The sequence below is a fragment of the Heloderma suspectum genome, chromosome 5 (assembly GCF_057233095.1).
Source record: "Heloderma suspectum isolate Gila_16-S chromosome 5, 16-S_ref, whole genome shotgun sequence".
In the NCBI taxonomy this organism is placed as follows: Eukaryota; Metazoa; Chordata; class Lepidosauria; order Squamata; family Helodermatidae; genus Heloderma; species Heloderma suspectum.
In genome coordinates, this window is record NC_139462.1 from 71,530,640 (window position 1) to 71,543,704 (window position 13,065).

A 13,065-nucleotide genomic window follows, 5' to 3' on the forward strand; every position below is an offset into this window, starting at 1 on the left:
AGGGCAACGCAAATAGCGTTGCCCTTATTTTCGCCGTAGTCTACGTAAATCTTTATGTAGACTACAGCAACCAAATAAGGAACGGGAATGGTGGCTCCCTATGGGGGCCGCCATTATCCGTATGCGCTTTTTTTTTTTTTTAAGTCACCCGTGATAGGCTATGTGACGATTGATGTAGCCTATCACGGCTGACTTTGCAAATCTAGCCGTGATAGGCTACGTTAATCGTCACGTAGCCTATCATGGGGGCGTTTTTTTTTCTTTCATTGCAATGGCGGTGGCGGCAGCCGGTCGAAAGATCGGCTGCCGCCCCCGCCCAGGACGAACGCCCGCCGAACCGCCGGCTGGACCCGCCGCCGGGAGGGACATTCGGCAAAGGTAAGTCCCGTCCCAGGGGGGGTGCGGGGGGCGGGGGGGTGCGGAGAATTTCTCCCCGAAACTTGTTCGGGGGGCCGAACACGTTGGCGCTCGCCCCCTGAAGTTTCGGGGAGAAATTCTCCGCCATCCCTACATGTAGCCCAGTATTCTGTTAACTCAGTGGCGAACCAACTGCCTGGGGGAAGTCCACAAGTAGGATATAGGTGCAATTGCACCCTCCCACTTGTGTTCCCCAGCAACTGGTACATTGAACCATATTGCCTCATACTGGAGGCAGAATATATCCATCATGACTACTTGCCATTGATAGCCTTCTCCTCCAGGAATTTGTGTATTCCCATTTTAAAACCATTAAAACCTACTAGTGCTATCAAAACCTGCAGTGTTGGCCATTTGTTGGGTGGATCCACACACACAGGTCTTTGTGCACAGCAGCATGTGAACATCATTGTATCTTTCCATTTTTGAATTTTTGGACTGAAGTCTGGGCCATTACAAGGTGATATACTCTATGAAAATCACTCCTTTCATTTCAATATAAAATATTTGTAATTTTGTATCAGTGTGTTGATGCAGACTCACAAAAGGCACACTGTGTAAACTAATTCAAATTGTGTTTCAAACATTAAAAATGTCATCCAGAGAAATGAGGAAGTAAAATATGTATAATAAACCTAGGTTTGGGTTTTTTTCTCCCCACAGGTACATTACAAGAGCATGAAAATATGAAGTTGGTATACAGGGAGCTATCTGAATATACATGGGATGATATGATTCTGAAATAAAACTCTGTTTATGAATGGAAACCATTCTAAATGCAAAGATGAAAAATGAGTGCTAAAGTATTTAGATGGATTTTAACTCAGCATAAAAATGACAACTAAAAAGGAATGCATTGGAAGCTGATAAAATTTACATATGTTGCGGAACTTGGAATGAAGGCAGAGAAATCAGCTGGACTAAAGGAGATCATCAATAAAGTACAGAGTAACTGGGATATATGGCACTAAGAGCATGGACAGATAGATCAGTAAGCAGTTTAATTTAGAGAAAAGTTAAGTGCCATTTCCTGAAAAGTGTGGCAGACATACTATCCTGAGCTGTGATCCTGTCAGGGCTCACAAATTAAGCATGGGTTGATCTAGATAAGTAATTTGTCCCATGTCAGTCTTTCAAGGACTGGTGTCGGTGATTTTATATGTGGCAATATTCGCTTTGACTCAGTGCTGAATAATGGTGGGGGGAAAACACTTGTGTGATGGATCTCTAGCATTAGCTGAAGGCTGCATGGTGGTTTTGAGACATTTTAATGGAGCTGGTCCCATCTAGGTTCCAAGCATCTGCTGTCTTTGTAACCTTACTTCCACCATGGGCACTGTAGTCACACATCTTATTCCAAATTGTTACTGGCTATGCACTAATGCAAGAAGTGAGGGAAAATTTCAGGATCCAGAACAATATTAAAAAGTACTTGGGTATATTTAGAATTAAGTAGCAAAACAAGCAGTGACTCTCTCAGTTCTCTGGGAGAAGTCATCTGTGGTTTTGGGGTTCAGTGCCACCAGTGGAATCCAATGGAGGCATTTTTGTATTTGTTTTTTTTTACACACACACCCCACTGGGGGGGGGGATTTCAAAAAGAAAATGGGAGGGAGAAGCTTAAATCCCACCTCCCAAATTTCCATGGCCCCAAATTGAATTGTGTCTACAATGCACTTACATGGAGGTAAGTTAGCCAATCACTATTTGTGATTAGCAGAATGTTGAGTTTGGCCTGGCCCTACATGTTTTGCTAATCATGCATAAAAAGGTAAAGGTGTCCCCAACCAGTTGTGTCCGACTCTAGGGTGTGATGCTCATCTCCATTTCTAAGCCGAAGAGCCAGCGCTGTCCGAAGACACTTCCGTGGCTATGTGGCTGGCATGACTGAACACCGAGGTGCACAGAACGCTGTTACCTTTCCCGCCGACGCGGTACCTATTTATCTACTTGCAATTTCTTGCTTTCAAACTGCTAGGTTGGCAGAAGCTGGGACTGAAGACGGGAGCTCACTCCGTCACACAGCACTCAGGTCTCGAAGTGCTGTCCTGCTTACCTTCCAGTCTGCAGTTCAGCGTCTTAACCACTAAGCCACTGCAGCCCCTAAAAAGAGGGACGCCGCTTGCGCTAGCGTTTTTGTGGCAGACTATAGCGGGGTGGTTTGCCATTGCCTTCCCCAGTTTAACTACCTTTCCCCCAGCAAGCTGGGTACTCATTTTACCGACCTCACAAGGATGGAAGGCTGAGTTGACCTGAGTCGGCTACCTGGGACCCAGCTTCCGCTGGGATCGAACTCAGGTTGTGGGGAGAGCTTCGTTTGGTACACAGCCACCTACCACTCTGCGCCAAACGAGGCTCTTAATCATGCATAGCAGAGCCTTATTTACTTGAGTACCTTACTTACTTGATTTGGATCAAGACTGTAATGATTTGGGAGGGGGGATTAAGCTTTCCCCCTCCTGTTTTTGGCTCAAAACCTCCCCCCCAGGGAGGTTAAAAAAGAAAAATCATGTTCAGTGGAATCCCCCCTCCCAAATCACTATGGTCCCGATCCAAATGGGGTCTATGCTTGCTTATACTAAATTAAGTAAGCTCATGTTTAATTTGGCTCTGAGTGTATAGCACTGAGCTTGATAGACTAATGGTCTATCTCACTCAGCTGCCTGCCAAGCCTAAGCAAACAATGAAGAAACATAATAATGAGGAATCAAGTGTTCGACAGGAAGGTGAACCAACCCTTGTGTTCTATGGGCAATATTGAAGTTCTTAGCCACTATCTGAGGGGAAAGAAGGTATAGAAAAAGGCAATGTTTATGGGAATTGGGGGTCTTCTTTAAAAACTGTATGTTTTTCCATGTATAAGATTTATGGTCATGTTCCCAGAGCAAGCTGGCCTGCATTAATAAAAGAGGTGAAGCAGAATCTCTGGGGAAAGATTCCCCTCAAAAGCTATTGTAGTAACAGAAATAAATAATGAAGAGTTTTTCCACAGAATAATTTGGGGAAAGTGTAGCTCTGGGAATACAAACTGTCTTCTAAAAAAGAAGAAACAACCCTTGATGGGTTCCCTAGCTTCCTTTTTCTTGAAATGGCATACATTTCTACAGAGGCAAGAACAGTCAATCGCTATTGACTTCACAGGACTTAAAAATAGAACAAAGAGAACAGGCATCAAAGTAACGTGTCATTGTGTGCAGAATCAGGAGGCAGCTTTTGCTTTGTATAAGAAAAGGACAAAATTAGCTTTATAATTGCCCACAGTATCAGAATCTATTTTTAAACAAAACAGAGAGTGGAGGAGAGGCAATATACGAAAGATAAAAGAAAGGCTGGAATTTCAGAAAAATAAAGCACATTCTTAGAAATATACCCAGAAATCTCTGTGCCTTATACAGAAAGTTTTGTTAATCTACAAAAAATAATGTTAGTCCAGATATTGGCATGGGGTAGATGGTCATCATGTATCTTTATAAACTTCCTTCAAGCTGCAAGTAAACAGTACTAGCAAGACCCAGGGCTCAAGAAGGAATGAATAAGGGAAGGCATTATGTTGACCATTTAATCTTAATTATACTGAACAAACATAAACATTTGGATTCAAACTCTTAGGCTGCAATCCTGTACAGACTTTGGGTGTAGGCCACATTAAATTTTGTTCATAGTAAATATACAATAGGATTGTAAAGTTCAGCTGCTGTCCTATGCATATTTACCTGGGAGTAAGTCCCACCAAAATGCAACAAGATTTACATGCAAGTGGCCAACATGCATAGGGTTGGGCTGCAAGTCACAGCCTAGCATCACCAAGAATTGGAATCTAGGACCAAGTCTACACCTCATGTCATATTGATACGATCCTGTCATGGTGACGCTATATCCTTCTTGTGCATTTTTACCTCGTAGTACACACAATGACATTTGTAGTGGTATTTGGTATAACACAGAATAAAAAGTGAGAAATAATGCTAGAAAAGTGGTGTATGGAATGTGTAACGTGCCCCAACAGTTATCAGTGCACTTCAATACCGATAAAAAGCACTAATGTAGATCTAACCCTGGATGTGGCTGTGCAGATAAAGGATGGAGGCATTGGGAGTGGGCTTTCAATTTCAGTGGGTTCCATTCGGTTCTGTAGAGTACTGTAAACAGAGTGCAGTAAAAACAAGACAGGTGGAGTGGAGCAAATCTCCAATAAAATGGAACTTGTCCCAGTCCCAAAGACTCAAAATAATTAACAACTGCATAAAAACCAAACTGTTCTGAAACATTTATCTATTAGCCTGGTTACTTGTCCAAACAGAAGAGTAAGTATGTTGGCTCTGGAAGTGTGTAGTTTTTGGCAGGATAAAGGGGGTTGCACAGCTAGGATACAGCCACCACAAACTCTGATTTGTTCTAATTGAGCCACATGGCTGGTATATTAAAGCAGAGCTGGTGAAGCTTTGGCTCTCCAGGCATTGCTAGATTTCAACTCCTATCAGCCCCAACCATCATGGCCAGTGGTGTGGGATTATGGAAGCTGTAGTCTAACAACATCTGGAAGGCCACAGGTAGGTATGTCTCTAGAGTTTTTGCTGCCCCAGGCAAGGTGTATTTTGATGACCCAGTGGACATGCTGCCACCCTCTCCTCTTCTATCCCCACACTCCCCAGTCATTCCCATCTCCTCTCCCCACCCTCGCTCCAATCTCCTCTTCTTCTCCAGCTGCAATCCTCCTTCCTCTTTATTCTCCCTGCAACCTTCCTCTCCTTCTATGCCATGCTTTGAGGGTTCCTTCCTTAAAGTGAGGCACTCTGGGTGAGGTGGCCCTGGAGACCATTTGTGCCATGGAAGCACAGGCAATCTTAATAGGCACCTCACCCAGAATGCCTTGCTTTAAGGAAGTACCCATCAAGGCACAGCATTTGGGCCTGGCTGCCTGGTCAGCTCTCCAGAGAGCCTGCCCAATCAATCTTTCATTCTGGGAGAGTCCTCGGAGCAAAAGATTGGGTGTTCATGTGGCCTCTCTGGGCAGCATGGATGGGTGGGTGGCCGCATGGGGGAGGAGCCAGAGCACCTCTGCCAGCTTTGGGGTGTGTGTGTGTCTCATTTTGGCACCCCAGAATTTTGCACCCAAGGTGGCTGCCTTGTAAGCCCCTCTCCAAAGAAACAGCCCTGGCCCAGGCTCCCCACCCCTGTGTTGGAGGGTGCTCTTGGCTATCTTTAAGATCATGACAGCACATAACAATCTTTAGTATGTAGGGCCCAAGGTGACAGAAGGATTTCGACAAGGGCTTATGGCACTTTTTCACCTCCTCCTAGCCCACTTTTGGAGTGGCCAACCCCAGAATTTATTTATGAATTTACATTTAATGGGCAATGAATGCTGTACTGCATACTGGTGCTATTGCTGTGTTTAAAATGAAATTAAATAAAATCATTCTCTACTATGTGTGTACTCTTTAAGCTGATGCAGAGTCATTTTCATATAATTCCATTGTCTCCACTAGCAGGTCATGTTCAGCTATCCTCTCCAATCATTTGTCACTATATGATTAGTACACATATTCCACCTGCAACATTCTATACTTGAAAATACAGACAAATGCACTTTTTTTTGGTGTTCTGTGTGTGGTGATTTAAAGTCAGCTCTCATGGCTAAACAAATACACTATAGCTCATAATATAGCTAGAGGTGAGAACAAAAAACACCACCTCTGGAGACAGAAGAAATTGTAGTGGTGTTGAGGTTTTTTGAGTGCTGAAATTGCCTTAGTAAGTACAACAAATGAATTGGTATTTAAAGTGCTGCATACACCACAGTAGACCACATTCTCTCTGAATGCATTTATTTGAAGTTCCGTATCTTAAGTGGCCCATTCAAGTTCCATAGTGCAATTTAGAAGCACAATTCTCCTCAGTGGACCTATCCAATTACAGTGTTTCTTTTCTGGGTTCTAATTTCTATTGGTGGGGGGGAGGTAATGATTGCATCCCAGCTATGTATGTAAGAATCTGAAGCTGGAATTTTAATAGCTGTCAAAAATTTAGCAGAGTATTTAATTTACTGCAAGCCACAGCAAAGCCTACAGCCTTTGATGCAAAAGAGATACCTCAGCCACACACCTCAATAGTATCGCACAATTAGGACATAAACACAACATATTCCAGTCTAATCCTGATCAACTACCCCCTTTGTTCTTCATTCACAAATACTAAAGCAGATTATAAAACCCACCCAGCCCATCAGGATGCATTGACATAATAAATCTACCTTTCTAGTCTGTAATTATTCTGCTTGTAACTGTGAATGGGTGACTGAAACATTTTAAAATCTCACTTGTCTACATTAAGGCTGCAATCCTATGCACACTTCCTAGAGAATAAGTGCCACTGAAATCAACAGGACTTACTTTTGAGTGAACATACATAGGATTGTGCTGTAAGTGAGGTTGTCTATGAATAATGGGCAAAATCCAGATCCATTCAAGTCAAGGGAGGTTTTGCCACTGATCTTAGTAGGAAAATTGTGAATATTTGACTAGGAGGTGAATACCTCTTCAGAAGTCCCTGTTCTGACACCTGCTACAATGGTTTCATCAGCTTTTGAGAAATTAGGGTACAATCCTATTGATTGCCCCCTTGATGCTTGTAAGCCTCTGAAATGGGAGACTTATGAGTATCCAATGTGGAGTGGGAGGCACAGCAGAGGTGATCTTCTCCTCTGAGTGCTTCCCAGTATGCATTTCAGCTAGACAGGCTTTTTTGCCCATCTAGCTCGGACATTTCAGAGCAGGAGAGAAGGGAGCTGGAGAGGCCTCAGGATGCCATGTAAGCTGGCATCTCCAGTCCCCTCTCCTCTGCCTACTGGAATGCACCCTTTACATCAAGGTCGCTTTTGTGACCTTTAGGAGGCAGCTGGCACAGTTCTCTCCATGCCAGTTGTGAGGGTGTGGGGAGGGGGCAGGGAGTGCTGATTACTGGATCTGAGGTCAGAGCGCTGTCTCCAACCTTGGATCCAGGAATCCAAAGTATCCTATGGCCTCCCCAACACTCCCCTGAAGACTGTAATTTTTTGGTAGGAGTTCTTACAATTCAAGGGTGTGGGATTCTGTTCTAGAGTTTGTATGACATGGTTGATCAATTTTTTTTGGTTAAAAAAATGGAATAAACACCAAACTTATGATCACATCTAGCACATGTGGGGTGGATTCATATTTCTAATTGCAGTTGTGAAATCTTGTGAAAGGGCAGGAACCTTACAGGGAAGGCCCAAGACATTTTGTTGCCTGAGATGAAGAACAACATGGCACACCCTTCTATTTGACATACAGAAAGCTGGCAGCTGGATCTTCCATCATCATCAGTGGCAGGGCCAGCATCCTCCACTGCACCCTAAGGGCAGCAAGCTCGGATTGAGAGTAGAGTGCACTCCTCACCCCCCACCCATCCCAGCCACTTGCTACCTGAGTTGATTGCCTCGCTTTGTCTAGCGTTAGGGCTAGCCCTGCTAACTTAATGATCTTGAGAATATGTGTAAAAAATTCAGGTGAGGCAGATGGATATATAGTTAGGGGTCCCACCTTATTTGGTAAGAATATGTCTCTGGAAAAAAAAATCTAGATTACTAGCATTTTAAAGCAAACAAAAGCAAATGCTCCAATTTCTCGTCTTGTTATGGTCCTTTTATGCCTTGCCACTAATTTGTGAGTTGCTCAGTGCATGTGTTGTAAAAAACAGAAAAAGGTTTTTCTTCTTTATTATGGCCCAGATGGATCGAGCGCTATCTTTCTTGAAAGGATTGAACCATACTATTAATGCTAGCTACCATGTCAGGCCAACAAATGATGCTAACCAATAAATGTTATAAACATTTTGCTGAACAGGAGGTTATGAAATCTGATAATTAAGCTTATATTAATGCTGGTCAGAAAATGTGGCCCAACATTTTTAAAAAACACAAAATTATCTTGCTTGCTTTATATTATTATGGACAAATATTGAAAATACAGATACATCTCCCAATGTCTTTACATTAATGAAGAAATGTTAAAACTTCAGATATCCGTAAGCTTTAGTTTGTAAATGTATGTTACCTATTTATATGGCTTTCCCTGGGTTTGCACTCTAATAATATACTAGCATTAGCTTTCAATATCATATTAATAGAGCACTGCAGCCTAATGTCCATGGTGTGCATACAATCAGAGCCTATTTATAATCTCTCTCTAAGCTCTGATAAGAATTCATGAGACCACGTGAAGTAATATTAAGGGCAGGTCAAATAGACTGCAGTACAAGATCTGAATGTCTCACTCCATGACTAAAAGGTAGCAGATAGAGAAACGTTTTCTGCATCCCTTGGGATCCTGCTATGCTTGTATAAACAAAACTTTGATTTTGCCCTTAATATTGCATAGTTAAGCATACAAATATTAGAAGAGTCGGTGGTATTTCAAAAGCAGAGCTGTGCACAAATGGCCTCTCAAAATTCTCCAGCCTATTTATGGGCAGAGAAATTGTGGGGACAATTTCACCACATTTCTCCTAAGGGAGGAGAAATTCTCCAGCAATATCTCACAGCTAGGGTTCACTATTGGCAGTGGTTATCACAGTTTCGTTCTTTTTTCTTTTTTAAATCTATTTTTATTTTATTTTTATAAATGAAATAACCACTACCGACAACATAATCAGAATCTTCAGTTTCCAACATTACAGTATTCTGAGGAAAAAAAAAAAAGGGAGAATAGCGAAAGAGGGAAGAGAAAAAAAAGGAAAAAAAAGGATTATATTAAACTTCAATGAGAACAAACCGAATATCCAAATATAAATCCAATTGCAGATTACACCTATACAGCACTCTTCCAAACATTGCAAGTATTATTAAATCTTCAATCCGCTACACCACAAATGGTAAACCTTATTTTTCAATATCATAACCTCAGTCTTATAGCAAAGAAATGGGAGCAAACAATCCATTTCCATTGGCCATATGGTACCATTCAGTTAACGTGTATTAATAAACATTAAAAGTTTAGCCAACAAGAAATAGTAATAATAACAATCCCATAATGATGATGATGATAATAATAATAATAATAATAAAAAGATAAAGATAAAAAGTTTAAGAAAAAGATAAAAAATAAAAAATAAAAACAAAAAACAAAAACAAATCATTTGTATATTGTAAGTAATATCATATCTAAAAATATATTTATATGTGTAGACACACATACACACACAAATAGGCATTTTATTACAATATAACACAAAAAAAGAGAAAGAAAACAAGAATATGCAAACATTTACTCTGGCATACTGCTTGGACATCTTATCAGCTATAGCCCAAACAACACTTCAAAAGAACAGTAAAGATAGCTAAGTTCAGATTCGTTCTTTTTTCCCAAGGGTTTTTGGTTTATTGCACTGTTCCTATGTTGAGGAGGCTTCCACTTTTCTGAGGCAGAATTTTGAATTTCTTTTGGTTTTTGAGCTTACCTAATGACTCCAAGGTGGCTGAGGGTGCTGTGTGTGTTTTCTCTCTCTATTGCACATCTTTCCATTGCTCTGCAGCCTCCCCGGCCACCTGCATTTCCTGAATTGAACAAGCCCCATGGGAGGAATTGCCTCATGATGTCTCCCTCATGATGGCTTTAACTGAAGTGAGGGAAGCCGAGGAGACTACAGGCTGCCACAGAGATTACTGTACAATGAAAGACAGGACACTCATGCACACTCCTCAGTCCCTCACAAGTACGGTAAGCCCAAGAACCCCAAAACCAACCCATGAGAATTTCTCCTAAATTCTCTCCTCCTCTGAATTTCTTTTTGAAATTCAGTTAAAGTTTCTTTTTCTATCAAATTGAATGAGAATGGTCGGAAAAGTGTGAGATAAATTTTTGGCACCACACTATACAAAACTGTAGAAAGTTATTAATAATGTGGTAGGTATGCAACTCGGCCTGCCATATGGAACCAACAGGACAATGCCTCTCACTTATCTCTAAAGACTGGAGCCCTTTCTGGTCCTGCAATGACCAGTGAAATCATGAGGCTCTGGAGAACTCTAGTTCCTGTTTATCAGGTGTGATGGTGCAACAGGCTGGTGCAACTTCCGGTAGAGGGATAAGACAGTGGTAGCCCAGAATTATGGGCGAACTTATACTTTGCAGCCACATGAGGTAAACTGTGGTGAGAGACACATGGCATGGGAAGATAGCCAGCTCGCCCCTTCCCCAACCCAAATGAAGCTCAGTGCTAGAAGAGGCTGCATGGGAGCTCCAATTGTCTATTTATGCCCAGGCAGATATATAACTATATTGGAATGGGGCCAGGATGCCCAGTTGTGTAGCTGGGGCAGGAGAGTTCCGAAATGGATATGAAACCCATAGAGACATGCCTTGCAGACCCTGAAATGCAATACAGTTGGCCAAGGTGTGACTGGACCAAGAGAACTGCAAGTGCTTGGAAAATTATACTGTGCTCAATAAAAATTCTGTGTTAAGTGGGCCCAATTCTCAACAGACAGAGGTTGCTATGTGGTGCTGTGAAGTGAATCTGCTTGTTTGTTTTTACACTTGATCCTTCTGCCCTTCCATGTGCTTACAGAAGAAATGCAACATCCTTATCACCAAAGGACTAGCATTTGTATTTTGCTTCTTTGGGGGTTTATGCACCAGATGTCTGTGGAGGTGGTCATTTCGTTCAAGAGGCATTTCCAGTATAACCCTTTGACCTGAACACGAGGCTCACTCCATCCCGCATCAGAAGAGGAACAACCACGAGGAGCAGTTGTCAGTTTGACAAATGCTTCTGCTCCAGTTTGTATGGCAAAGGTTTTATAATGACTCTAGTAAGTAGTCGAGAGTCTTTCATCACTCACATTGATGTCTTCCAAATCTAAGTTGTTCAGAGCGACATTGTTCCGCTTCCAGATGATGGGAGGTCTCAAGGTCCCCTGAATGGCACAACTTAGAACTGCACTTTGTCCTACTGTTGCAGCAGTGATGCTTATTTTCTGATCTTCTGGCAGACTCAGTTGAATTACTTCTGTAAAAAATATGTTGCATTTAATGTTAATTAGCATGCAGGGTTTCTTTCTACCCCCTCATAGCTTTAAGGTTTTAATTTGAATCAAAGGCAAAATAATTTCTAAATGAAGGCAGGAAGTATAACTGTTTCAAATGAAAGGTCAGCATGACATTTCAATTAGATTGACTGATAAGTATTTGCCTAGTAACAAGAGAGGCTTTTAATGTGAAATGATTTCAGAAGAAAAGAACATGGCACACGGGCTTCAAATGTACATTAAAATATTGTCAAATATTTTATCACCCTGGCAGTATTATTAGGGGTGGACGAAAGTCACTTACCTGTCATCGAAGCTTGTTCGTGGTGGGGGGGAGGCGCTTCGCTGCTCCCCCTGTGAAGTTCAGGCCGGGGGAGGGAGGCTTCCTGCCTCACCCGGCCAAAATTCAGGCCGGGGAGGAGGCTTCCCGCCTCGCCCGGCCGCGAACTCCAAAGTTTTTTTTTTTAAAAAAAAAAACGCCCCCGTGATTGGCTACTTGACGATTAACGTAGCCTATCATGGCTAGATCTGCAAAGTCAGCCTTGATAGGCTACGTTAATCGTCATGTAGCCTATCACGGGTGACTTTTAAAAAAAAAAGCACATACGCTAATGGCGGCCCCCATAGGGAGCCGCCATTCGCGTTCCTTATTTGGTCGCTGTAGTCTACGTAAAGATTTAGGTAGACTACGGCGAAAATAAGGGCAACGCAAATAGCATTGCCCTTATTTTCGCCGTAGTCTCCGTAAATCTTTACGTAGACTAGAGCGACCAAATAAGGAACGCGAATGGCGGCTCCCTATGGGGGCCACCATTACCCGTACGCGCTTTTTTTTTTTTTTTTTTAAGTCACCCGTGATAGGCTACGTGTCGATTTACGTAGCCTATCACGGCTGACTTTGCAAATCTAGCTGTGATAGGCTACGTTAATCGTCACGTAGCCTATCACGGGGGCGTTTTTTTTTTTTTTCTTTTATTGGAATGGCGACGGTGGCAGCCGGTCGAAAGACCGGCTGCCGCTCCCGCCCCACACGAACACTGGCCGAACTGCCGGCCGGACCCACCACCGGGAGGGACATTCGGCAAAGGTAAGTCCCGTCCCGGGGGGGCGGGGGGGGTGGATAATTTCTCCCCGAAACTTGTTCGGGGGGCCGAACACGTTGGCGCTCGGCCCCCTGAAGTTTCGGGGAGAAATTCTCCGCCATCCCTAAGTATTATTGTAGCATTGTTGCAGGCGTAAAGGTGGAAATGAAGAGACGAGACACAAGTGATTGGTATCAAACTGGGCCACATTTATGGATCGATCTGCAAAGGAGGAGACCTGGACGGCCAACTAATCTGTATCAGCCACTAGTAGGGATGGCTGTGAATTTCTCCCCAAATCTTGGGGAGGCCAAATGCCAACGCATTCGGCCCCCCGAAATTGGCGGTGAAATTCTCCGCCCCCCGCCCCCCCCCGGGATGGGACTTACCTCCTGCGAATGTCCCTCCCGGTGGCGGGTCCCGGCGGCGTTTCGGTGGCGTTTCGGCGGGGTGGGGGTGGCGGCCAGTCTTCCGACCGGCTGCCGCCACCGCCATTACAAAATAAAGTAAAAAAAAAAA

The 13,065-nt window shown here is 43.0% G+C and overlaps 1 protein-coding gene across 1 annotated transcript in view; it reads right to left on the reverse strand.

Annotated features, from left to right (window-relative positions):
• Positions 1–13,065, reverse strand: part of FSTL5 (follistatin like 5) — a 683,196-nt gene that overhangs the window by 157,890 nt on the left and 512,241 nt on the right. Inside the window, exon 7 of the mRNA XM_084856378.1 lies at positions 11,279–11,445. Coding sequence (XP_084712504.1) covers positions 11,279–11,445 — 167 coding nt within the window. The remainder of the gene's footprint in view (positions 1–11,278; positions 11,446–13,065) is intronic.